General features: G+C 43.6%; 1 protein-coding gene across 1 annotated transcript in view; it reads right to left on the bottom strand.

Annotated features, from left to right (window-relative positions):
- Positions 1-6,427: 6,427 nt before the first annotated feature.
- Positions 6,428-25,513, bottom strand: part of MYO5C (myosin VC) — a 717,152-nt gene continuing 698,066 nt past the window's right edge. The window contains exon 41 of the mRNA XM_069222459.1: positions 6,428-13,006. Coding sequence (XP_069078560.1) covers positions 12,854-13,006 — 153 coding nt within the window. The 3' untranslated portion in view covers positions 6,428-12,853. The remainder of the gene's footprint in view (positions 13,007-25,513) is intronic.

Here is a 25,513-nt window from a genome sequence, read left to right as displayed (position 1 = left end):
CTGGCATGTCATTTTTACAGCTGTGTTGCAGGCGGAGCGTTGAAATTTTCCCCCACGGCTTCCTGTGCGTGTATTTCAGTCCTTGTACTATCAGCTTCACCTTTCTAGGGCCCAGGAACTGGATAGGGCACCACTTGGCAGGGCAGGAGTCCCAGCAGAGAGTCCAGGTGCTGACAGAGGAAGCCTTTGATGGCCCTGAGACTTCAAAACAGGAGGCAAGGTCAGTCCAGGCCCTTGGAGATTCTTCACAAGCAGGAATATACCACAACGTTCAGCGTTTGTCCTCTTTCAGGCAGAAGCAGCAACTGCAGGCCAACCCAGCAAAGCACAGTCATAGGCAAAGGGGCAGTACTCCTACTCCAGCTCTTCTCCTTGGCAGAGGTTCCTCTTGGTTCCAGAAGTAATTTGAAACTCTGAGGTTTTGGGTCCACTACTTACACCCCTTTCTGCTTTTGAAATAGGGAAACTTCAAAGGAAAGTCTCTGTTGTTCACAAAATCCTGCCTTGCCCGGGCCTGGCTCCAGACTCACACCAGGGGGTTGGGGACTGCATTGTGTGAGGGTAGACACAGCCCATTCAGGTGTAAGTGACCACTCCAGCCCAGATGGCCCATCAGGATATGCAGGCTACACCCCAGCTCTTTTTGTGTCACTGTCTAGAGGGGATTCACAAACAGCCCAACTGTCAGTCTGACCCAGACAGGGAATACACACGCAGGCAGAGTCACAGAATGGCTTAAGCAAGAAAATGCTGACTTTCTAAAAGTGGCATTTTTAAACGGACAATTTAAAAACCAACTTCACCAAAAGATGTATTTTTAAATTGTGAGTTCAGGGACCCCAAATTCCATATTTCTATCTGCTCCCAAAGGCAAATTGTACTTTAAAGTTACTGAAAGGCAGCCCCCATGTTAACCCATGAGGGAGAAAGGCCTTGCAACAGTGAAAAACAACGTTGGCAGTATTTCACTGTTAGGACATTTAAAAAACTTTACTACATGTCCCACCTTTAACATACACTGTATCCTGCCCATGGGGCTACCTAGGGCCTACTTTAGGGGTGCCTTTGGTGTATAAAAAGGGAAGGTTTGGGCCTGGCAAGTGGGTACATGTGCCAGGTCGAAATGGCAGTTTAAAAATGCACAGACAGACACTGCAGTGGCAGGTCTGAGCCATGTTTACAGGTTTACTCAAGTGGGTGGCACAACCAGTACTGGAGGCCCACAAGTAGCATTTGATTTGCAGGCCCTGGGAACCTCTAGAGCACTTTACTAGGGACTTACTAGTAAATCAAATATGCCAATCAGGGATAACCAATCATGATCAGTATTTATACAGGAAGCATTTGCACTTTAGCACTGGTCAGCAGTGGTAAAGTGCCCAGAGTACCAAAAACCAGCAAAAAGGAAGTCCAGCAGAGGAAAAAAGACAGGGGAAACCACACCAAGGATTCCAGGTCTAACAATTGGTTTGTAGTGAGTGTTATTGTGCTGGGGTGGTTATGCAAAGGTGATGTGGACATTGTGGTGTGGAAGTGTTGTGTTGGGCCAAATATGTCAATTTATAGAGATGCATGATGATTGTGCTGGTGCTGTTTGATAGTACTGAGGTGCCGTGGATAATAGGGCAGGGGTGGTGTGGTTCAGGAGACATGTAAACATTTCTCAGACCTGCCACTACAGTGTCTGTGTGTGCATTTTTAAATTGGTAATTCGACCTGGCAAGTGTACCCACTTGCCCGGCCCAAACCTTCCCTTTTACTACATGTAGGTCACCACTAAGGTAGGTTTCAGGTAGCTCCATGGGCAGAGTGCAGTGTATTTAAAAGGTAGGACATGTACTGGTGTGTTTCAAATGTCCTGATAGTAAAATAGTGCCATATTTGTTTTTCACTATTCCAAGGCCTATCCCTCACATAGGTTAACACGGGGACTGCCTTTAAATATCGTTTAGGTGTAGTTTGCCATTGAGAGCTTAAAGAGATATGGCATTTGGGGTCTCTGAACTCACAATTTAAAAACACATATTTTGGTAGAGTCAGTTTTTAGATTGTCAGTTTGAAAATGCCACTATTAGAAAGTGGGCATTTTCTTGCTTAACCATTCTACGCATCTGCCTGACTGTGGAATCCACATCATGGTCAGACTGACAGTTGGGCTGTTTGTGAATTCCCTCTAGACAGTGACACAAAGGGAGCTGAGGTGTGTCCTGCATATCCTGATGAGTCTCCTGAGCTAGAGTGGGGAGGGAGGAGCTGGTACTTACACCTGTATGGGCTATGCCTGTCCTCAAACAATGCAGTTTCCAACCCCCTGGTGTGTGTCTGGGGCTAGGCCTGGGCAAGGCAGGATCTTGTGAACAGAGACTTTCCTTTGAAGTGTGCCTACTTCAAAGGCAGAAATGAGTATAAGTAGTGGACCCAAAACCCCAGACTTTTAGAATACTTCTGGAACAATAGGAACCTCTGCTAAGGAGAAGAGCTGAAGAGTTGGAGGAGGGGTACTGCCCTTTGCTGTGTGTGCTTTGCTGGGTTGGACTGTAGTTTCTGCTTCTGCCTTAAAAGAGGACAAAGACTGGACTTTGCTTTGTATCCTGCTTGTGAAGATTCTCCAACGGCTTGGACTAAACTTGCTCCCTCTGCTGAGTCTCAGGGCCATCAAATACTTCATCTGCCAGCACCTGGGCTCTCTTGCTGAGACCTCTACCCTGCCAAGTGGTGCCACATCCAGTCCCTGTGCCCTTGAAAGGAGAAGCTGGTAAACTGAAGGTGAAAATCCACGCACCGGAGCCGAGTGGCAGAAAAATCGATGCAGCGCCTGCGCCGCAGCTAAAAAATCAATGAAGCGCAGGTGAAATCGAAGCATCACCAGCTCATCGCGGACTAATCGCTGCTGTGCATCTGTATTTTCCACTCATCGTCCCTGGGTGTCAGACCCTGCAACATCACCGCACAGACCTGAAGCTGTTTGTCCAGAAATTAACACAGCTCTTCCCTGCAAGGAAAGAATCAACGCATTACTTGCCCAGCGGAGAAAGAATCAACCCACGGCTTTACTTGCGAGTCAGGAATCCATACAATGCTTGTGTTTTCCAAAGCACGCTTGCCGGTGCGGCTTTACTTTTTGAAGCATACAAGGTACTTTGTGCTAAAACAATGCTTCCATTGATTTTTATGGATTGAGACTCTTTTTACTTTAAAAATTCATATCTTTGCTTAGGTATGTTGATTTTTTTTTTGTTTTGGTCTTCTTTGATTTAGATAACTATTGGCTTGGTGTTGGTACAAATGCTTTATACGTTAACTCTGAGATAAGCCTGACTGCTTGTGCCAAGCTACCAACTGGGTGAGCAGGGTTTATCCGAGCTGTGTATCTCCCTTACCCTGACTAGAGGGAGGGTCCCTACTTGGACACGGTGGACACCGACTGTCAAATAGTGACCCTATTTCTAACACCGATGTAACTGCACTACCAACATGGATCACACTTCCATAGCCAAGTACTGCACTAACACATTTGAGTAGTGCACTGCCACACCACAGCACCAATCTCCCTTTACAGCAATACCTATACAACACATCTTCATGTCTCACACAATCTTTTCACTATAACAGACTCAGGCTCATTGGCATGTTTGCATTAATCACCTTTTAGGAGATTCATGAGCAATTCTGTGCTACTTTTCTTCTGCATTTGTAGTTAATATTGTGTGTTAGACTTTTCATCTTTGGCGTGGTCTTCCTTAACGTTTTGCTTCTGTTTCACAGGTTGTTGATGAGTGCTGGGCTCTGTTTTTGCTGTTTTTGTTACTCTGGGCAGTTTACCATTGCTAACCAGTGCTAACGTGCAAGTGCTCCTATACAAAATGTGTATGCCATTGGTTTATCCACGATTGGCATATTTGATTTACTAGTAAGTCCCTAGTAAAGTGTACTAGAGATGCCCAGGGCCTGTAAATCAAATACTACTAATGTGCCTGCAGCACAGTTTCTGCCCCCCACATAAGTAGCTCTTTAGTCATGTCTCAGACCTGCCACTGCAGTGTCAGTTTGTGGAGTTTTTACCTGTAAATTCGACTTGGTAAGTGTACCCACTTGCCAGGCCTAACCCTTCCCTTTTCTTACATAAGGTAGGCCCTAGGTAGCTCCAAGGGCAGGGTGCAGTGTATGGTTGAGGTAAGACATATAGTAATGTGTTTTATATGTCCTGACAGTGAACTACTGCTAAATTTGTTTTTCACTGTTGCAAAGCCTGCCCATCTCATAGGTTAACATGGGGGCTACCTTTAAATATGATAAAAGTGTAGATTCTCTTTGGGAGCGGATAGACATGTGGAGTTTGGGGTCTCTGAGCTCACAATTTAGAAATAGATCTTTTTGTAAAGTTGATTTTAAGACTGTGTGTTTGAAAATGCCACTTTTAGAAAGTGAGCATTTTATTGCGTAAACCATTTCTGTGACTCTGCCTGTTTGTGGCTTCCCTGTCTGGGCCAGTTTGACAGTTGGGCTTGTTGCACCTCTCACTAGACAGTGACACAAAGGGAGCTGGGATGTATGCTGCATTTCCTGATGAGCCATCTGTGCTAGGAGGGGGGGAGGAGTGGTCACACACACACCTGAAAGGGCTGTGCCTGCCCTCACACAATGCAACCTCCAACCCTCTGGTGTGTGTCTGGGGCCTGGCCTGGGCAAGGCAGGATTTCACAAACTAGAGAGACTTTTCCTTGAAGTAAGCCTACTTCAAAGGGCAAAATGGGTATAAGGAGGGCACCCAAAACCACAGACTTTAGAACACTTCTGGAAACCAAGAGGAACCTCTGCCTGGAGAAGAGCTGAGGATGAAGAGCTGCCCTGCCTGTGACTGTGCTTTGTGGAGCTTTTCTGCAGTTGCTGCTTCTGCCTGTGCTAGAGGACAAAGACTGGACTTTGTGTGCCTTCCTTCTTGTAAAGAACTCTCCAAGGGCTTGATTTAGAGCTTGCCTCCTGTTATTGAAGTCTCAGGGATGGCAAAGACTTCTCTCTGCCAGACCTTGGAGCCTCTGCTGAGACTCCTACTCTGCCAAGTGGTGACCATCTGGTTCCTGGGACCCTGAAAGGAGAAGCTGGCAGAACAAGAGTGAGAAATCCACGCACAGACCGCTACACGGGGAAAAGATTGACGCAACTCCGATTCGCGCCTGAAAAATAGGTGCGCCACCGGCTTTGCGGCTGAAATCGACGCTCGCCTGTTGTGTGGCTGGAGAAACGACGTGCAGCATCGCTGACGGAGGCTGGTGAGATCGCAACCCGCGCTTCGTGGTTTTCGGATCATCGTGCGGCTGGATTTCTGACGCAAACACCGCTGGGTGTGGAAAAACAACGCAAGGTCTGCCCGGACCCGAGAGTGCTGAGTGGATTGACGCATCGCTCTCCTGCGGAGACAAGAAACAATGCACAACGACCCGGCTGCAGGAGAAACGACGCAAGGTCTCACTCGTGAGTGATATTGACGCATCGCAAGCCCTTTTTGACGCACACTCACCCGTGCGGGGTTATTTTTGACAGGCCCAAGATACATTTTCACGCTAACAGCGTTAGTGTTGTGTTTAAAACTACATGAAGACTCTTTTTGGTTTTGAATTGATAACTTGACTTGTGTATTGTGGATTTTTATCATTTTGGTCTTGTTATGTTTAGATAAATATTTGCTATTTTTCTAAACCTGTGTTGTGTCATTTTGTAGTGTTTTCATTAGGTTACTGTGTGTGTTGGTACAAATACTTTACACCTAACACACTGAAGTTAAGCCTGCCTGCTTGTGCCAAGCTACCAAGTGGGTGACCGTGGGTTAGCTGAGGGTGATTCTCTTTTACCCTGACTAGAGTGAGGGACCTTGCTTGGACAGGGGGTAACCTGACTGCCAACCAAAGACCCCATTTCTAACATTGTGGAATTAATTATTTGCACAATGTTTGTGGTTATTTAAGGACAAACCTGCATGTACTGTTGTTGATATCTGTGAGAGTTGTTCCCAGTTTCTGAACCTCACTCAAACGCGCTCACTTTGCCTGTTTTTACTTTATCAGTGAATGTATTTTTCACGACACAAATAAAGTATTATTTGAATTACATATTATTAATCCCAATATATGCTATTATAATAATCCGACACTGAAGAGTTTTCCATTAAGGTACATCTCAGTATCTTTCCACGTTTTCACAAAGATATTAAATTTACTTTAGAACTGAAACAATATCAATTTACATAAATCAGTTTTAATTTGATAAAAATACTTTTAAAAATGTTTTTTAAATACAGTATTCCAATGTAATAGGACAGAGCTTAAAACAAAGTAGTTTAATTATAGCAAAATATAGCAAAATAGATACTAAGAAATAATAAAATGTTCTTTAAAATAACACCTAAAATAACAATTCAAAAACTGAGAGCAGATATTGAAATATTTATTTTGTAGGTCCTTCACAGAGTTGGAGAATAAATTAGCACAGATCATCATACATTTTCATAAGTTGACATATTTGGAATGCAACTTCAAAGAGTAAATTTGGCACCCATGGCAGTTTTCAAGCATCACTGAAATGAACAAGCAGACCCCATCATAAAGGTATATTTGCATCATTATATTTATGAAAGTATCATATGCTTTCTCAATGGCAAAGGGGAGAATTAATTTTGGACAGCAGCTTTATACAACCTGCAGTTTTCTATAAATGGTGATCATGATCCATCAGCGAATTTACTACAAACCCCCTTCATAACTTCCTAGATTCAACTACTGTATGTCAATGGCTACACAGAGCCTTATATTAGTCTGAAAGGTTCCAAATTCTTAATGTTTCATATGGAAGAGATAAGAACCACAGATTTAGCTACGTAAGTTCTCTTTCTAGCAACTGCCCAATAGATAAGGTGGGGCTTCAGCTATGACTGAATCTCCATAGTACAGTCTTGCTTCCTCATCCTCACTTCAATACTTTTCCAAATGAGAGTGTCAGTCATGGCAGATGGCCCTCTTTGGATAGTGCGGACCACCATATGGCAGGACTTCCAAATTCAAAAGTGCCCGTGGCGTGGAATTTATCACTTCAGCTGAACCATCTAAAACTTAAAAGTCTCAGAGTGATGGCAGGGGAATGTCTGGGTTGGAAAAGTGAATGAACTGTCCTCCATTATTTTTAAGCTGGAGTTCTCTTTAAAAACGAAAAGAAATGTGGATTCCATTTAAATCACTGTAGCAAACAACGCAATTCTACAATATGCTTCGTTGTTTAAATGAGACGTTACTGACAGGGCACTAGGCAAACAAATAATAAGCAATTAATTTTACAGCAAATAATGTAAAAGTAGACCAATACGCCTGACAAATCGATAAATCATTGGCATCATGAAATGTGGTATTATGTATGTACATATATAACAATGAAATCAAAATGCAGAAATGCAAACTTCAAGTACAATTTGCAGTTTTGTTTTTTATATAGCACAGACTTGGTCGAAGGATATTGGAGCGCTTTACATGACTATCAGACAACATACTTTTTTTAGGCACAAAGAAGTTGCATGATTTCCTCAGAATCATGGGATGTTGTGCCAAGGTCTGTGTTCAAACCTGGTTCGCCAGTTCCAAAATCGGCAGCTCTATCCGCTAGGTCACATCTCCTCCCTGAAATGCCAGTCGACGCAAGTATTCTCCAAATGTGCACAGGTAGAATGAGCATAAAGCACTAAAATTGAATGTCTGATGTAAATGCCCTCATGTATGCATTTGCTGATTATGTGTGGAGGGGAAAGAGCAGAATCTACAATGTTGATATCATAAGCAAATTGGGCTCAAAACCTAAATACAGAATTTATTAACAATAAACGAAGTGAAGCAAATGTCTTGCAAAACGGATCATTCAGTTATGATAAAACATAAAATGTTGCTGTTTTTAGGCAATGCCCTTTAAATTTGAGTGTACTGTGTGCTATGGCCCGATTTACATAGATTTGCATTGGGGATGCATCACTTCTTTGAGGTAGCCTCAACATGAAATGTTTTTGGGCATTTACAAAACCACACAAATGTCCGGATGGCTTTGTAATAAAAAGTTCCACATTGTGTCAAGTAAGTCTTCCATGGGTGGTGAATAGGCGTTCTGATGCATCCGTCCATAGATTTTGACACAAAATCATATCTACAAAGTGATGTAGACATTGGTTTGCACAAAAATGGTGTGTCTGTCTGAGGCTGGCATAACAAGAAATACATTTCTCCTTGTTATTTGCTCTTTGCATGTGTGCTTCATTCTGCAGCACATATACAAGGAGGAAATAGCTTTTAAGTATAGTTGTTCTGTTGGAAGGTATACCATTGTGCACAAAATATATCCTGACCACAACACAGGCACCATTACACTAAGGTGCAAGGGTGCCTGCATTGGCGCTAGGAAGTCCAAAGTGTGCCAGTGCAGAGAAAGATCTTAACTGTACCACTTATTTTATGAAATAGTGCAGTTCTGCTCTCTTCAAGTGATACAATACACCTTTGCTTGCTGCGCTGTGCCATTTTTTATTTAATATGCCACCCTCTATGTCTGGGACGTTCAATCCCAGGAGGGACTTTGTAGTGGTGGAACATGTCTTCCAATCAAGATCATTATGATTTTCTCTGTTGTCTCCTCCTTTGTGGAGTGCATTGTGGAGACAATTTACACACGGAGTGAGCACAAGTGCAAAGTAGTCAACCTCACTAGTTTGCACAGGTTTTTCAAACTTGGCCAGGTTTGTGTAACAGAAAGCAGATGAAGTTCAAAACAAACAAATAGAAGATTAAACTTTCTTCCTGCTAGAAATCACAATACAGATTTTTCCTGCACCGGAAAAGGCAACAACACGGCCCAGCAGCGAAAACTGTGTTTCCCACTACCATTCAGGTAACATAGCAAAATACAACTCTCTGCAGTCTGATGTTATATCCAGTTGAGGAGGGACATATAGCTTGTGGGAAAAGGAAGGTAAAGTCAAGCCATGCTATCTTCAGACAAATTTGAGTATGTGACTACTTCTTTGTAAAGCACAACATTTGAAGAACTCACCGTTCCACAGAAGGATGATTATATCTTTTGACAGCCCTTGGATTTTCTTCCAGAGTTGGCTGGTTTAGCATATTTGCATTCTCTAAAGCCCAGCTCTAGTTTGCTGTAATGATTTCTACCAGTTGTAGTGATTTTATTTGATTTTCATCAAAGTTTAAGTAAAATTAATTGCAATAGTGGTGTAGGTCTCTTCATGCATGACATGTTAACTAGATTGACCTTGGGGGTGGAAGCGAGGTGGGGTATAATTAGGAAGCCTCATTTGTTTGAGATGTTATCAACCTAAAGCTGACATAATAAAGTTGGGATGATGATCACCTACAAGCACAAAGTTTATGCACTAGTAATGATTCCTGAGTACACACCTTGTTACCATCCACATCGGCAATTTACACTTCGGACATTAACACAACCAACAGATGCATTCCAAACAGTAACACTGCACCTTAAAGACCTACTGAAAAGACTCTCTAAGGCTGGACCTGCTACACTAGCAGCCACAATAAATCCTTCATACAGGTCAACACCGCACTAGAAGATCTTGACAACACACACAAACTCAGTAAAAGTCAACATCAACTACAACCTCCAATCCAACACAGGCACCAATGCGCCCATAAAGGTTCACTTCTCAAAACCTACACCCCTTATTAATCTCAAGAGCTCACAAAAAAAGGGCAAATGCCAAGACAATAGAATGAGGTGGCGAAGATCTCATGACCAGCAAGACCATGAAGCCTGGAAAACCATCAGCACAAGAATAAGATTGCTTAATGAAGCAAGGAAAAATACCACACTAACACTACCAATGCCTCCACAAAAAGAAGTAGCCCCCTTTTAAAATCTATCAATTTCTGAATCAATCCCATGACAGGCTCACCATCAAAACACTTTAGGGACAAGAACAAAGCAATAAAGAATTTATTTGAAGAAAGAAATAGACGTGTAAGCATATCAATTAATTATTTTCCGTCAAATACAAGCACACAACACACCCATCTGTATGCACTTCAATTCCATCATCACTGTTTTCTTTCCAAGTCTGCCTGACTCCTGCAAATTCATATCCTTCAAAGAGAACACCATCCCATTGTCAATGGGAAGTACATCACAGATCAAATATTACTGTTAATGCCTCTGTCCCATAGAACATCTTTAAGACCTCCTAATTGTTGACCTTCCAAATGTTGAAAAAGGGAGAACTCAACCCCAGCTGCCCTGTCAATTACCAACCATTCACCCAACTGCAATTCCTAAGCAAGATCATCAAGAAGGCAACCAGCAAATCGAGACTAACACCCTACTACACAACAATATGTCAAGATTCAGGCCAATACATCCAGGTGAACGACGAAGATCTCATATCACTGAGAACTGGGGTCTCTTGTTCCTCATTATCTTTGATCTTTGTGCAGCATTCCATGTGGTCAACCATCCAACTCTAACCAACAAACTCTTCTCTCAAATGGGCATTAACCGCACCATCCTGCAACTACCAGCCTCATCCCAGCCGCACTGATACCAGGTCATTCAAATAAATCCCTCAAGACCTTAAGATCACAGCATAACTCAAGGTGTGAAATGCTTTATCTTATGCCCATCCTGTACACTCTTTGCATGATGTCTTTTGGAATATTTATGGCAAGCAAGATTTGAAGGTCCACCAGTAAACGATGCCATGCAGTTTGACAATCTTTTCTGTAACCGGTTGGTGAGTAAATCCCATCTTGACTATGTGATGGATCTGCATCTCATCCGCAAACAGCTGATGTTCAAGAGATTGCACAGGTCAAGTAAGTACTCTAGGAGGTGTATTTTTGATTATACAGAAAGGTGTATAGTGCAGACCCTTCTTATGGCCATACGAAATGCAAAATGTAATGCACAAAAATAGAGATTTCGTAACAGCGATTCCTACAGAGTAGGAACCACTACTAGGAAATCGCTATTTAGGAAATGCTACACCATTCATTCCTACGAATGGTTTTGCATTTCCAAATTTGCTATTTCCTAAGAGGAAATGCAAAACCAAGCCCTCTTGATTCACCCCAAAAAAAGTGGTGCACATGTAAAGTGCACAAGTGCCCTAGAGGCACGTGCATGCTACATGGCACTTTTAAAAATGCATTTTGGGTATATTTTTTAAAACTGCACATGGTTACCATCGACTCTAAGTGCTTAAGTAATTGCAAATAGGAAATCCCTATTTGCGTTTTCCTATTTAGGGAATCATAAAATGTGATTCCTACTGGGCAGAAATTGCATTTTGTGATTCACTATTTGCCTTTGTACAAAAAGCAATTTAGCATTTCTGAATGGACTGAAATTGCGATTCGATCTGTTAAGAAATGTTAAATCCTTTCATACATATGGCCTTAAATTGTGTAGATTTCAAGACATCTAAAAAATCCAAATCATTTTTATTGAGGCATTCTCAAAAAAAGAAGCAAGTCCAATTTAGCGGAACACCCAATATTGCCTTGTCATGGAGAATGCAACAGAAACAAGCATTTGCAAGGCAATGGGTCTAACATTTGCTCGAGTTCTAGCTATTGGCGTTGTAAATTCCTAACTGGACTTTTCTTGCCACATAAACTGAAAATGAAAAGTAAAGCAGTTGACATTGAAAATGAAAAGCAAAACAGTTGACATAAGCGAGTCGATTCAAAGCACCATGGCCGCTATGAGCATGAGCACAAAGGAGAGACACAAAAGGAAAAAAGAAGTTCTCTCACAGTCAAACATATCGCCAGTGGTACAATTATTCATGTAACAGGGTCAGTCTGCAAGGTGGTAACAAAACCTCCCCAAGGAAGGACTAACGTAAAACATTTACCAATGACATCAGTGATTTTTGAAAGGCAAGCCCACAAACGAGTGAAAGTGATGGGCGTGGTAAAAGCCCACAATCCTTACAACAGGTGAAAGTGCTTCGTGCTCAACTTAAAAATTTGAGTGGACATCTTTATTTACATAGTTCAGCACAATAGGATCATAATCATAGTTTCAATCCTTATCTAGCTGGTTCCATGGTCCTCTCAAGTTAACATTTTCACTATTGTGCTGCAATTTGTTTGTGACATTTACAGAAATTCTTTAATTTGTTTTTTAAAAGAAAATTGTGGAGCTTTTTATTTTAGGGAATTGTGTGAGGTTTAATATTTGCTAGAGCATTTATAAGGTGCCACCTAGTGTTGAAATCCGTCTTCTGCAATGCTAAATCAGAAAATCCCATTAGTCCTTTAAAGTGTAAGGGGTTTATTTGAGCTTTCATCAAGCCTTTTATTATACCACACTCTAGTTCCGCGTAGAGCTCCTGTTTTGTACCCTTATGTAAATTTGCCCTTGGTTTGCTTTTCGTTAGCATGACTTTCTATCATGCATTGAGGTTCAGTCGTGTGGTGTGTGTGTTCATATTATGCCCTTGAGAAAATTCTATAAATAGAACAAAGACGCTTTTCATTTGTAACTTTTCTTCCAAAAAGAATAAGGTGTGGAATGTTCACAGTTTAGTGAAATTATCCATAAGCAACAAAATGCCATCCTTGGCAAATGTACCCTACAAACTCGTTCTGTTCTCATGGTCTAACAATGCCACAAAGACTTGATTCAAAGTTCTAAGAACGTGACATTCACATCACATTGTTCTTATATATCCTTGCTGTCCATAATGTTCCCAAACGTCAGTGTAACATTCCCCTGCTACCCAGCAGTCATGTCAGATGACACAATCCTGGCATCTTCCTCTGAATAAAATCTGTGAGGTCCTTTTTCGTCATTACAGTCTTGTAAGGAAGCCGAGTTTCAGGCTGCTCGGGATCTGCACCATTTCTAAAGCTTGTGGAGATGGGCTGAATGGAAATGTCACTTGAAAGAGATATTTGCTGTCCAACATCAGCTGAGGCATGTCCTCCCGGCTGCTTAAAAGAGACTGAAAGAGAAACACAGAGTGAGCAATTCTGTAAAATGTTATGCACCGTATATTACGATACTTACTTTCTTTGGCTGGAAAGAAGTTAAGCTAGGTCATTTTCAAAATCAGAACGTATACAGTTTTAAATTAATGAAGTGTTAAAAACTAAGGTGCTTCCTAATGCACTTCATAGTGAGCCGCAGATGTTTTTAAATCTATTTATTAGTAATAAATGTGTAGTCACGTAATGCTGACAATAAAACCAGAAGTGTTTGAAATTAATTGTGTATTATTATTTTTATGTAATTGCTGAGAATGCGTCGCTTGAAAAAATGAGCTTGACCATTTTTTGTGGAGACGCAGTACAATCATTTGGATGAGACTTTTGCCTCCAGCCTCAATTTTTTACTAGGAGAAATTTTAATTACCCCCCATAATTCGCCCATAATTCGTTTCATTTAGGGGAATTTTGCTTGTGATGTAAAATTCCCCAAATTATGCCATCATGCATAATTACGTGTCATTCATAGTAAAAATTTACCACAAACAACAGAACGCAAGCAGCTGTTGTTTGCTGTGCTTTTGTGATTTACACATTTTTTAGTGTGAAATGCGTCCTTGCATTACAAATTGACACAAGGAAGCGCTTCACACTAAAATAGAGCACTAAATGACAGATCTGCATTTCACATTATTTCATATAGTTTTTCTGAAATTTTGTACAAGTGAAAGCAAATTATACAAATGTAGTACACTCTTATTTTTTATGTGTACTATTTGTATGACATGCTCACCAGTGTATTCTGAGAATGGGGCAGTGTAAGAAACTGGGTTCACGACTGAAGGGGTCTAAAACCTTACACAAGCAGCAACCACAATTCTTGTTAGGGTGAGGCAAAAGAAAACCCTAAATTAACCTGTGCTCAACCCTCGGGTAGGTTGGCATGAAGTAGTCAGGCTTAACTCAGAGGCAATATGTAAAGTATTTGTGCTGCACTTAAACAGTAGTAAAGTGAAAACACAACACAAGAAAAATCCCACACCAATGGAGAAAAATAGAATAAAATGTAATAAATAATCTAGACCAAAATGACAAAAGTCTAATCAGTAGAGCTGGAGATATGCTACTTGCAGTTATCTGGTTGTGCACAGAAGCATGGGTCGGATACATATCCTGTTGTTGTTGCAGACAGTCGGGCTGGAGCTTCGCTGTGGCACTTCCCGCGAGCAGTCTATGTTGTAGTGCGAAGAGTCAGGTTAATGGAACTCAGCATTAGCCAGCTGTGTAAATGACAAGGTTTTGATGGCAACGGGCCATTCATGGTCACCAAGAGCCCAAAAACTCAGCTCCAAATGTTATGCTACAATGAGGCCACATCAAAGGTCCAGGACATGAGGGGCACCACACGGGGTTCAGGAGCTGCCTCTCCCTGGAACTGGGTGCTGGTCCCTGTGGGTGTGAGCCTATTATGTCCCTGTGCCTCTGAACAAAAGGTCAGCAGACTATCCCTTGGAGTCACTTGGGCAGCCCTGGGTTCATGTGCAGTTCCAATCCCTGACTCATGTTGGAGGGCAGCAATCCAGCTATCCAGCAAAGCTGCAGTACAGCAGAGTGGCAGTCCTTTCAGCAGCAGAACAGTCCTTCCTGGCAGAGTCGCCACAGGTCGAGAAATGTACCCAAGAGTTGATGTTTTAGGTCCAATATTTATAACAGGTGCCTCCTTTGAAGTGCAAGAAGCTTCTGAAGGATTCCCTTTGAAGTGCACAGGTTTCCTGACTTTCCTGCCATAGCTCCAGACTAACTACAGGGGTATGCAGCCCTTTGTGTGGAAGCAGGACATTAAAGTGCAAGTGGGGCTGTGTCCAGCTCCGCTATCCCATCCTGCTAGTGATGGCCTATCCAGGCACACCTAAGTTCTCTATTGGGTGTGGCTGTCTAGAAGGAATACACGAAGCCCAACTGTCAGCTACACTTGGTCATGTTACTCAGATACAGGCTGCAGGCACTAAATAACTATGGCAGAAAAATGCCAACTTTGTAAAAGCAGCATTTTCAAAATTGTAATTTAAAATCTGACTGTACCATAACAAAAGATTTTTCATTACAATTCCAAAATCAACAAAAATGAACTGGTTACCTGTTCCCATTTGGAAGTTACAGCTCATTAAATGTAATAAACTGATACCAATATTATCCTATAGGAAAAGCAGATCTTGCAGTAGAAAAAAGCTAATTTGAGAGTTTTGTTTTTCACTACCAGGACATGAAAAACTCAAACTTAGATGCCCTACTTTTAAAAGAAATTGCACCCTACCCTGTGGACTATTTAGGGTCTACCATCGGAGTGACTCATATTTATTTAAAAAAGGATGGTTTGGGCCTGACAAAAAGTTTATTTTGCCAGGTCAAAATGGTAGTTTAAATCTGCACACAAAAAATGCAGTGGTAGGCCTGATACATGCTTAAAGGGCTATGTAAGTGAGTGGCACAATAAGTACTGCAGGCCAACTAGTAGCATTGAATTTACAAGTCCCAGGGACATGTAGTACCACTTTACTAGGGACTTATAAGCAAATTAAATAGGTCAATTGGGGATATGCCAATGTCACCATGTTTTAAGGAGTGAGCATACGCACTTTGGCACTGGTTAGCGCTGGTTAAGTGCACAAGACAGCAAAAATCAGATCAGCAAAAAATGGAGGAGTGTTGGAAATGGGTTATTGGTAAGGGCAGGTAAGTACCTACACTTAGCAATAGGCCACCAACCTCCACTTAGGTCCAGTTAGGTCTCAGTAAATTAAACCAAGCTCAACCCTTGGTAGCTTGGCAACAAGCGAAAAGGCTTAACTTAGGAGACAAAGCGTAAAGCATTCAAATATCACAAAACAGTAATTAAACAAAACAAAGGGAACAGTTTCACAATACAAAATGAATTTATAAAAATAGGAAATATTTTTAGCTTTAAAATGACACCAAAACGAATACAATCGGATAAGGGGAACCGGAGATATGAATTTTTAAAGAATTATTGTTTTCTAGCGCATAGAAACAAAAAGCACCAATCTGGTCATCTCGTCGCACCTCGACCGGGGCAAAGCCAAAGTTTAAGGCCGACCGCGATGGAGCCCGGCTCGGCTACAGCTCGTGGGAGGACTCGGTCAAATGTTTACCTTAGGACTTAGTCGTTTTTCTGGAGATTTTCTTCAGCAGGACGAACCTGCCAGTCAAATCCGACCTCCTGGAACTCTTCCTCGGATATGTGTTGCGGGAGCCCTAGGTGGAGATTTTTACCTTCGGACTCAGTCATTTTTTCGAGGTGAAAATCCTTTGACCAGGGCAAACGTGAATCTTGATCCGACATCCTTGGAGCCCTCTTCGGATACGCTGTCTGGGAGGTCCCGGTCAACTTCCTACGTTCGGACTAAGTCACTTTTTTGGAGACTTTCTTCACCAGGACGAACCTGCAAGTCAGGCCAGGTCGCGGTTAAGGCAAGCTGGCTAGAGTTGCTGCGGTGGGTCGGTCCCTCTATGGAGCTTTTTTCCCAAAAGTTCTCCAAACTTCTGGATCTTCTTCCAGATGTTCCTTTAAGGTTCTTTTGAGGTCCACAGTTCACCCCAAGGTTCCAGAAGCTCTGAGATGCTCTTTGAGGGGTGCGGATTACAACTCCCAGAATGCACCTGGCGCAAACTCCTTTTTGGCCACTGGACAGTGGTCAGATGGTTGGTTTCTTCAGGAGTTGGTGCAGGGGACTCTGGTTAGCAATTTTTCACCTGTAGAAAACAGGGAGTCCCTCCTTGAACCAGTTGAAACCAGGCAAAGTCCTTCTTGTGGTGAAGCCCAAGTGTGCAGCTGGTGCAGTCCTTCAGAGTGCAGTGTCCAGATGTATGCCAGGGGTCCAGCAGGGCAGTTCTTCTTCTTCTGCAGTTCTTCCTGGTAGGGATCTGGTAGGGAACCGAGGTGTGGGTGCAGGTCTGCCAGTTTTATCCTTGCTCCTGGGTGAAAAAAGGGGGATCCTGGTTCTCCAATCAGGGGCAGGGTCCTTCCCCCTGTGTTGACCACTTCCTGGGAAGAGTGGCAAAAATCAATAAAAGGGAGCAACATTCCTCAAAAATCCATCATGGCTGAAAGTGATCTTTGGAGGTTACATCTGGTTGAGCCCACCCACTGGTGTGGCTACAAATCCTAAACACAGCCCTCTCCTGCCCTCTCCTAATCTAATCAAGGGGCACCTAATTGTCTGCGTTTGCAGGATGTGAGGGTGTTGCTGGGTTGCTCCAATTGTCCTTCTCTGCCTTTGAAGACCAGTTTAGCAGCCCTCCCCCTTCCTGCGTCCCCATCTGCTGAGGGGAGATCTCCCCACCCAGGCACATCTCTTTATGTGGAGCCAGGCCACTTCATACCTCATCAAAGCAGCCTGGACAGGCTGCCAGAGGCTGGGCAATCAGAGCAAAGCAGCAAAAACAGTGCAGGGCAAAGTTGGCAACTTTTCAGGTAAAGTTTAAAACTCTTTACCTGAACAAGTTATATTAAATCCCACAACTGGAAGTTGTGGGGTTTATTATAACAATTAATTTGATACCAAACGTGTAGTATCTGTTACTTAAGGGGATTTTTAAAATTAAAATAAAGTCTTCCCATTCTAGCCTATGGAGGCCATTCACTACAATGAGGGAAAAACGAATTTGGCTGTTTTACCTCACCAGGGCTTATAAAACCATTTTCATAAGGTCCCTGCGTATAGTTACATGGCACCCAGCCCTAGGGGCACATAGGGCACACCTCAGGGTGACGTATATGTAACAATAAGGTAGTTTAAGTCTTTGGAACTACTTTTAATTCCAAAGTAAAATTTGCATGTAACTTTAATTTAAAAGCAGCCAGCAAGGCAGGCCTGCCTTCAAAATGACACTGGGCTCCTCAGCAGTGCACATACGGGTGCACTACCTATGCTGGGGTCCCTAAACCTACATGCCCTACCATATACTAGAGAGTTATAGGCAGGTTGGCTTAGCCAATTATAATTAGCCTAATCTGCATACTGATTCCACACAGAGCACAGGCCCTGGGACTGGTTACAGTACCCAGGGCACCATCAGAGTCAGGAAAACACCAACAAAAAGTGAAAAATGGGGGCAAAAAGTTAGGGGGCCTCTGCAATCAGCCCTGTTTTCTCACAAGGAGGAAGTCAAAAGGTTTGGGAGAAGACCAGCCAAAGTCTGACAGGTCTAACAGGCAGCAAAACCATACTTACAGATTGAGTACCCTGGACATTGCTGTGTAATATGCCTGGCAAAAGGCTGTGATGGAAAGCAATGGAGAACAGGAAAGGATAGATGATCATGGTGGTAGAGATGATGCCCCTGCCCAGGTGGTTCTCTCGCACTTTTCAACTTCACCATCAATTTTTATTGTTTTAATTGATGTTTGATTTTACAGTCTTTCCTTACTAGAAAGTGCAATAGAGCTGGGGCCCAAAATGGACTCCACTAGGCAAGAAAGACATAAAGCATAGTCTTAGTAACTTTGCAAAATCTGAATCAATAGTTAGCAATACAAAGCCTCTGTGATGATATTTATGACCATATCATTACAGGAAATGGAAATTCAGCAAATCAATGAAACCAAACAAGTAGAAGTGACCCACACATAACCAATATTCAGTAACAATGTTCCAACCACTTATTAGTCCAGCATGCCTATTATGGGCAGCCTTTAAGGCGCAAGCATATGTCATTAAATAACATCACCTTCTGTGACATGTTCTGTTCTCCAGAAGGGCATAGTCTAGGCCGGTGAGAGTGTCCAGGGTCACTTTACTCCCACTCGCTGAATGTGCCAAGTGATGTAGCCCAATTGTTGGCCACTGGTTTTCTATGCATACCCTTCTTTTCCTCTGCTTTCCATGCAAAATCCACAGCTATTGCACATTTCTTGAATTCTGCTTCCCACCTGCTAGGTGGGGAGCCCTCGGGCAACCTCCAAAGCATTGCTAATGCTCTTTCGGCAATGTCCAATTTCAGATCAATGAATCTGGGGCTGATTTTCCATGCCTTGGCAAAGCCCTAAGATAAACACTCCCAGGTCCCCAAAGTGTGTACGATTTGTTAATCGATCAAGGTCCTCTATCACCCGAAGGCAAAAGTTGGATATTATTTGACATGCCCAGCCCATGTGTATAAAATCTGTGTGAACCAGCGAGCACATGGGGCAGACCTAATCGCCAGTTCCCACAATTCGATTTAGTCTGTGTGGTCTCAGGTAGGTAGTGTAGAGGTAATGGAGCTGGGTATATCTTAACCTGGTGTTTCTGGAGACTTAGCATTGGTACTGGAGGGTACTGATCCATTCTCTGTCCGTCACCTCTCTATCCATTGCCTCTTCCCGTCTTGTTTTTACTCTGTCCATGGATCCCATGGTCATGGGATGCAAGGTTTTATATAAATAGGAGATCAGCTTTCCCCCACCTCCAAATGTGAGTAATGTCTGAAGGGTATCATGCATTGAGGTTCAGTCACCCTCCTGCCCCAACCCCCATGTGGCATGTACAATGCAGGGAAGCACATGGTATGGTAAAAACTGAGGTCTGGCAGGCAATCCTGCTCTGTCAAACACATGAAAGCACATAACTCTCCATTTGTATAATAGTCCTCAGTAGTAAGGAGCCCTCCCTCTAACCATTCCTCATCTTTTGGACCCCAAACTACCGACCCCTAGAAGTTGGAAAACCTACCAGTAGGAGCACAGGTGCATATACTGACCAGGACATAGTTTTCCTAGCTACTGTTTTCCAGGTCTGTAGCAGAATGTCAAGCATCCCATGGGGGTGCAAATCATTTCTTGTTTAAATTCCGGGATCCCACATTTAAAAAAAAATCATAATAAAAGTGTTGAAAGATGCAGCAAAATTATGGTATAGTGTAAGGTGCATGTGCAAGGTAGAATACTATAGTCACTGGGCATCTATTTGGGATTCGCCAGGCACGCCAGAGTGCCTCATGGACATTTTGGCTACTCCAAACAAGAACGCAGGTTTAAAAACTGGGGTGATTTAGTCAAGGAAGGCAACTTACTCCCATGGGAGGAAATTTGGGTAGAGACAGGTGGGGATTTGTCAAGAATAAAGTACCTCCAACTGAAAGGGTGGGCACAGAAGGGGTGTAAGAGTTTTGGTCTGAAGCATCAGCTAGAGGAAAAGATAATGGGAGACCCTCCCCCCAAAAAAGAAGTGGCCATTTGGTACTGGGAGATGATCGATGTGGTGGATGGTGAATTTAAGTTAGCCAATGATCTGTGAGGAATTTCTTCTCAGGAGTACAGTTGCAGGATGTGTGGCAGACATCTATGCGAACCTTGTACTCTGTTGTCAAACCGGCCACTTATAGAAGAAACCATTTGTAGTCAATGCATAGGGCATATGTGTCACCCTGTAAACTGTCCCAAATGGGAAAGAGAGGGGAGGCAAAATGTGGAAAGTGCAGAATGGAAAAGGTCACAGATGTTCATATGTTTATGGAATGCCCAGAAATACAACCCTTTTGGGAGGCAGTGAGGCTAATGATTTCAAATGCTCTTGATAAGCCTTCTTTTAGTTATCTTTGGTAGATTGGAGCATGCAGGAAACCTAAAAAGCGACTCACAGAAATTGGTGTTTTATGCTATATTGTTGGCTAGACGCACAATTTGTAGGAAATGGGTAGGAAAGGTACCCCCTTATATAAAGTCGCTGGAACAATTGAAATTTGCTTTTAGAATGGACACAGCAAGGGGGATTACTAAGGCATAGAGATTCTGGTTACCACTTAAAGTTTGGATGGGAAAACACATGGAGAAGATATAGGCGGTCATTCTGACCCTGGTGGTCATGGACCGCCAGGGCCGGGGACCGCGGGAGCACCGCCAACAGGCTGGCGGTGCTCCCAAGGGCATTCTGACCGCGGCGGTATGGCCGCGGTCAGAGACCGAAAACCGGCGGTCTCCCGCCGGTTTTCCGCTGCCCTGTGGAATCCTCCATGGCGGCGCAGGCGGCGCAGGGGATTCCGACCCCCTCACCGCCATCCTGTTCCTGGCGGTTTTGACCGCCAGGAACAGGATGGCGGTGAGGGGTGTCGTGGGGCCCCCGTAAGAGGGCCCCTAAAAGATTTTCAGTGTCTGCCATGCAGACACTGAAAATCGCGACGGGTGCTACTGCACCCGTCGCACCCTTCCCACTCCGCCGGCTCCATTCGGAGCCGGCTTCCTCGTGGGAAGGGGTTTCCCGCTGGGCTGGCGGGCGGCCTTCTGGCGGTCGCCCGCCAGCCCAGCGGGAAACACAGAATAACCGCAGCGGTCTTCTGACCGCGCAGCGGTATTCTGGCGGCTCCCGCCGGCACCGCAGTTACCGGTGACCCCCATAATGACCCCCATAATATCTTGTCCTATGATTACACTCCTTCTGTGTCCCTTGAAGCTGTCTAATCCAGTTCAGTATATCAGCCCCCCGTTTGGGGTATGATGAGAGAGAGGAAGGCCCTCCTGGCTAAGGCAGCAGGTTGTTCACAAAGAGTGAGGAACGACCTGGAGCCTAGGTGAATGAGGAGAAGAAAAAAAAAATGTCAACAAGATCTGGGAGAGATAGGGCTTGAGAAGGGATGCACGTAAGAATTGAAGAAGGTTTGTATCATCAATGTGCTGGCAGATCTTAAATATTTTATCCGTCCCTTTAGATGCCTCTTTAGATTTCCTGTATGCCCCCTTTACCTTTGATTCTTAAGGGGAATATGTAATGCTTCCCATTCTGTCTAGTAATAAATCCTTCTCCTATACAATTTTGAATGATCTTGATAATAACTTCCTGGAAGGTTTGCACAATTACTTTAAACTACATCTATTGAAATGCAATGTCTGTAGTGTTGGTGTTCTTGATCAGACACTGTATTATAGTTGTTGGTCCCATTCTGTTTGTGAAAATCTTGAAAGCCAAAAGCAAGTAAATTAAAATGACTATACGGACTATGACAATTTTAGTAAATGTAAAATAGATGTGCTATGAATGCATCCAGCTAGGGCTGGGCCACCAGAACACGAGCAGTCATCCCATGTTCAATAAAAGAATCCAACATTCTGTAGTCCAAATGCAAAGTGGAAATGGCATTTTTTTCTGTGATTCACTCAATGAGAAAAATTAAAAAACAAGGTGGATTCCACCTAGTTGGCATTCTATCAAAATCTGAGAATGTGAAGCACAGTTCTTTACCATCCTCCCTCAAAGATGAGAAAATCTCCTAAAGAAAGCTATTATAAATTTTTTGATGTCTACACAAGCTCCTAATTGAAACCAATAATAATGATGCTCTCATGAGATGTGGCAGAAATGGATCAGAGCTTTGGGATCACAGCAAAAGGTGGACAGAGAACTACAGAAAAATCGTAGTTAACCACTTAAGACAGGAAAGGCTAAACAATGTGATACATTGTCAAATCAGAGGTAAGTACACAAAATCTGGTAAGAAAATTACTCTTTGTGCATGGCCTACAGGTATTTAGGAACTGATACTGTTTGTATTGCATTTACTCTGATGAATGAGTAAAAACTTGTCAATTTGGTTATAACTTCTAATTAGTACATTTAGGCCCTCATTTCAACATTGGCGGGCGGCCAAGTTGAAACCGCCGGGCGGGCGCCAATATGGCGGAGGCCATTTGGAGATCCCCGCTGGGCTGGAGGGCAGAAACCAGGTTTCTGCCCGCCAGCCCAGCGGGGATCTCGGCCGCAACACGGGAGCCGGCTCCAAATGGATCCGGCGGTGTTGCGGCTGTGTGACGGGTGCAGTTGCACCCGTCGCGCTTTTCACTGTCTGAAAAGCTCCAAGGGGCCATGGCAGGGGGCCTCTGCACTGCCCATGCCAGTGGCATGGGCAGTGCAGGGGCCCCGCGACTCCCCTTTCCGCCAGACTTTTCATGGCGGTTCATACAGCCATGAAAAGGCTGGCGGGAGGGGGACTCGTAATCCCCTGGGCAGCGCTGCCCTGGGGGATTACAACCGCCGGGACAGACGTGGCGGGAAACTGCCGGTCCCGGCGCTTCCGCCGCGGTCGTAATCCCCGAGTTTGTACCGCCAGCCTGTTGGCGGTACAAACTTCAAAACAGCCCTGGCAGTCTTTGACTGCAAGGGTTGGAATGAGAGCCCTAGTGTAGCTATACATTTCTAGTATATGTTATCCAGGGTCTAAAAGTTAAATGTCACTAGTGGACTGCAGCACCTATTGTGCCATCACTATGGTGACAATTCAAATCATGTTGTCATGCTTGGCCCTGCAGCCTGAAAGCCAGTTTTAAACCGTCCAATGCAACCTGGAAAAATAATCCTTTTGCCAGTCCAAAACCTTTGTTTTTGATACCTATAAGGTAGGCCATAAATGTCAATGGAACAGGATGCATGGTATTTAAATAGTAGGAAATGTGTACGTAAATTGTACCTGTCCTGTCAGTAAAAAATCTCCAAAGTTATTTTTCACTGTGGCAAGGCTGGCTATCTCATAGAATAGCACTGTGTAACTGTATATCGCCTTATAATGCATACCTTCAGTTTGGTGATAGCTAGAATCATGGTTGAAGGACTCAAATTAATAGCAATTTGAAATGCAAGCTGATGGTAAAGTTGGATTTTACTTCACTATTTTTTTGAAAATGCCTCCTTTAGAAACATGGCATTTTCCTCCCTAAACCCTCTAGTAATCTTTCAGAGTTAATCCCTAATTGGCACCTGGCATCCTGTTGGCCTCCTGCAAGAAGTGTGAATGGTACTTAGCAAAGGGAACAAAGAGCCTCAGCTGGAAGGTTGCATGTCTCTTCTTGAAAGGCTGGCCTGGGGCTAAGCCCACAAACTGCACAAGCTTAAAAGGGTAATCCCTTGTCACAGGCAGATGTAACTCACACCTAGGCCTGCCCCTGCCATTGTCCAAGTAGCCAGAGTGGCACAAACCTGGTCCAGAACTGGTTTACAGGGGGTTCCTCTTTTCCCTAGACACCTCAAAGGTGTGCCCAGAGTTCTGACCAGGGGAAGAAGGGTACTACCATGGTGGATTCTGGCACAGCAGGGCACTGTGGGATTCTTTAGCGCCACACCCTGGGAAATTGTGTAAAAGTGGGTAGGGTTGTCCCAGGGAACTTTTCCCTTGTGGCCAAGGAGATTCCTCCACCCACTAGCTAGTACCAGGCATAAATGTGTCACTCCAGAGGAAGACAAAAGAAGGGCTGCACCTGCTGCTGAACCTGTGAAGAGAAACAACAAAAAAAGGCTGGACAGCCTCTCCACTCGTTACCAGGACTCAAAAGTGGACTCCAAGTGCTAGCTGGAGAGCCTCCTATTAAGCACCAGCAACATAAAAGTCACAAGCAGCCCAATTCTATGCTCAGCCCAGCTGACCCGCTCTAACTGGATTCTTCCTGGACACTGATGCTGGCTTCTGGGAGATTGAGTCCTAACCACCAAGTTGTGTCCAAAAGTTCCTGGTCCTCTGACTGGTTTTAGAGTGTATTGCTTTTCTCTCCACAATTGCAGGTCTGGACACTTAAAAACTTTTTTCTTAACTTTTTGAAAAAAGGATCGGAGGCTACCACTGAACCACTGCCAAAACAGCCACCAACTTCAAATTGCAAGTTGGATACAATTTGCTGGTTTCCACATTTAAAGTTTGAATGAAGAGGACTTTACCGGGACCACCACCTACCAGTACCTCTCTGATGATCAATTCCTAGGCCTGATCTTTGGACTGCGCCCTCTTTCCTGCCTTCAAAATTGAAAGCCTTGAGCTTCCCATCATCGTCAAAACTTCCACCGGGGTCCTACACTGCAGCAGGCGCAGTTGATGAGTTCCTCTTCACATCAAGCTGGCATCCTGACCCATTGATAAGGATGCCTCCAAGAAAACACTAAGGGCCTAATTTCGAGTTTGGCAGAGGGGTTACTCCATCACAAATGTGACAGATATCCCATCTGCCAAATTACAAGTTCCACAGGCTATAATGGAGTAGGGCGGACGGGATATCCGTCACCTTTGTGACAGAGTAACCCCCCTCTGCCAAACTTTAAATCAGGCCCTAGGTCAGCTGTTAAACTTTCCACTTGGCTGAAACTGTTCCCTGTATCCGACCCATGCTCCTTCATTACTCTGATCCGGTCTTGCATGGCCAGATACCCTTGGTTGGCTCTGGTTACCTATATCATATTTTTGTTGCTCTGGTGTCTATTTGTTAATTTAAATTTCCTCTATTTTTATAAACTGGAATGGGATTTTTAATTGTGCTGTCTTTTCTACTTGTTACTGTATTACTACTTATTAACTGCTTTAGTACTAATAAATGCTTAACCCATTTCAACTAAGTTAAGCATTCCTGCTCCATGCTACAGCTACCAAAGGCTGACTTGAGGTTTAAATTATTGAGACCTAACTGGACCGGGAAACACCCGGAACAACGACTCCTAAACCATAATGGTTTCGTTTTCCACGACTTCCTGGTTTTCGGGCCATAACCACACATGTGT

The sequence above is a fragment of the Pleurodeles waltl genome, chromosome 3_1 (genome assembly GCF_031143425.1).
Source record: "Pleurodeles waltl isolate 20211129_DDA chromosome 3_1, aPleWal1.hap1.20221129, whole genome shotgun sequence".
In the NCBI taxonomy this organism is placed as follows: Eukaryota; Metazoa; Chordata; class Amphibia; order Caudata; family Salamandridae; genus Pleurodeles; species Pleurodeles waltl.
Note: the sequence above shows the minus strand (reverse complement) of the source record. Positions and strands in the feature narration are given on the sequence as shown.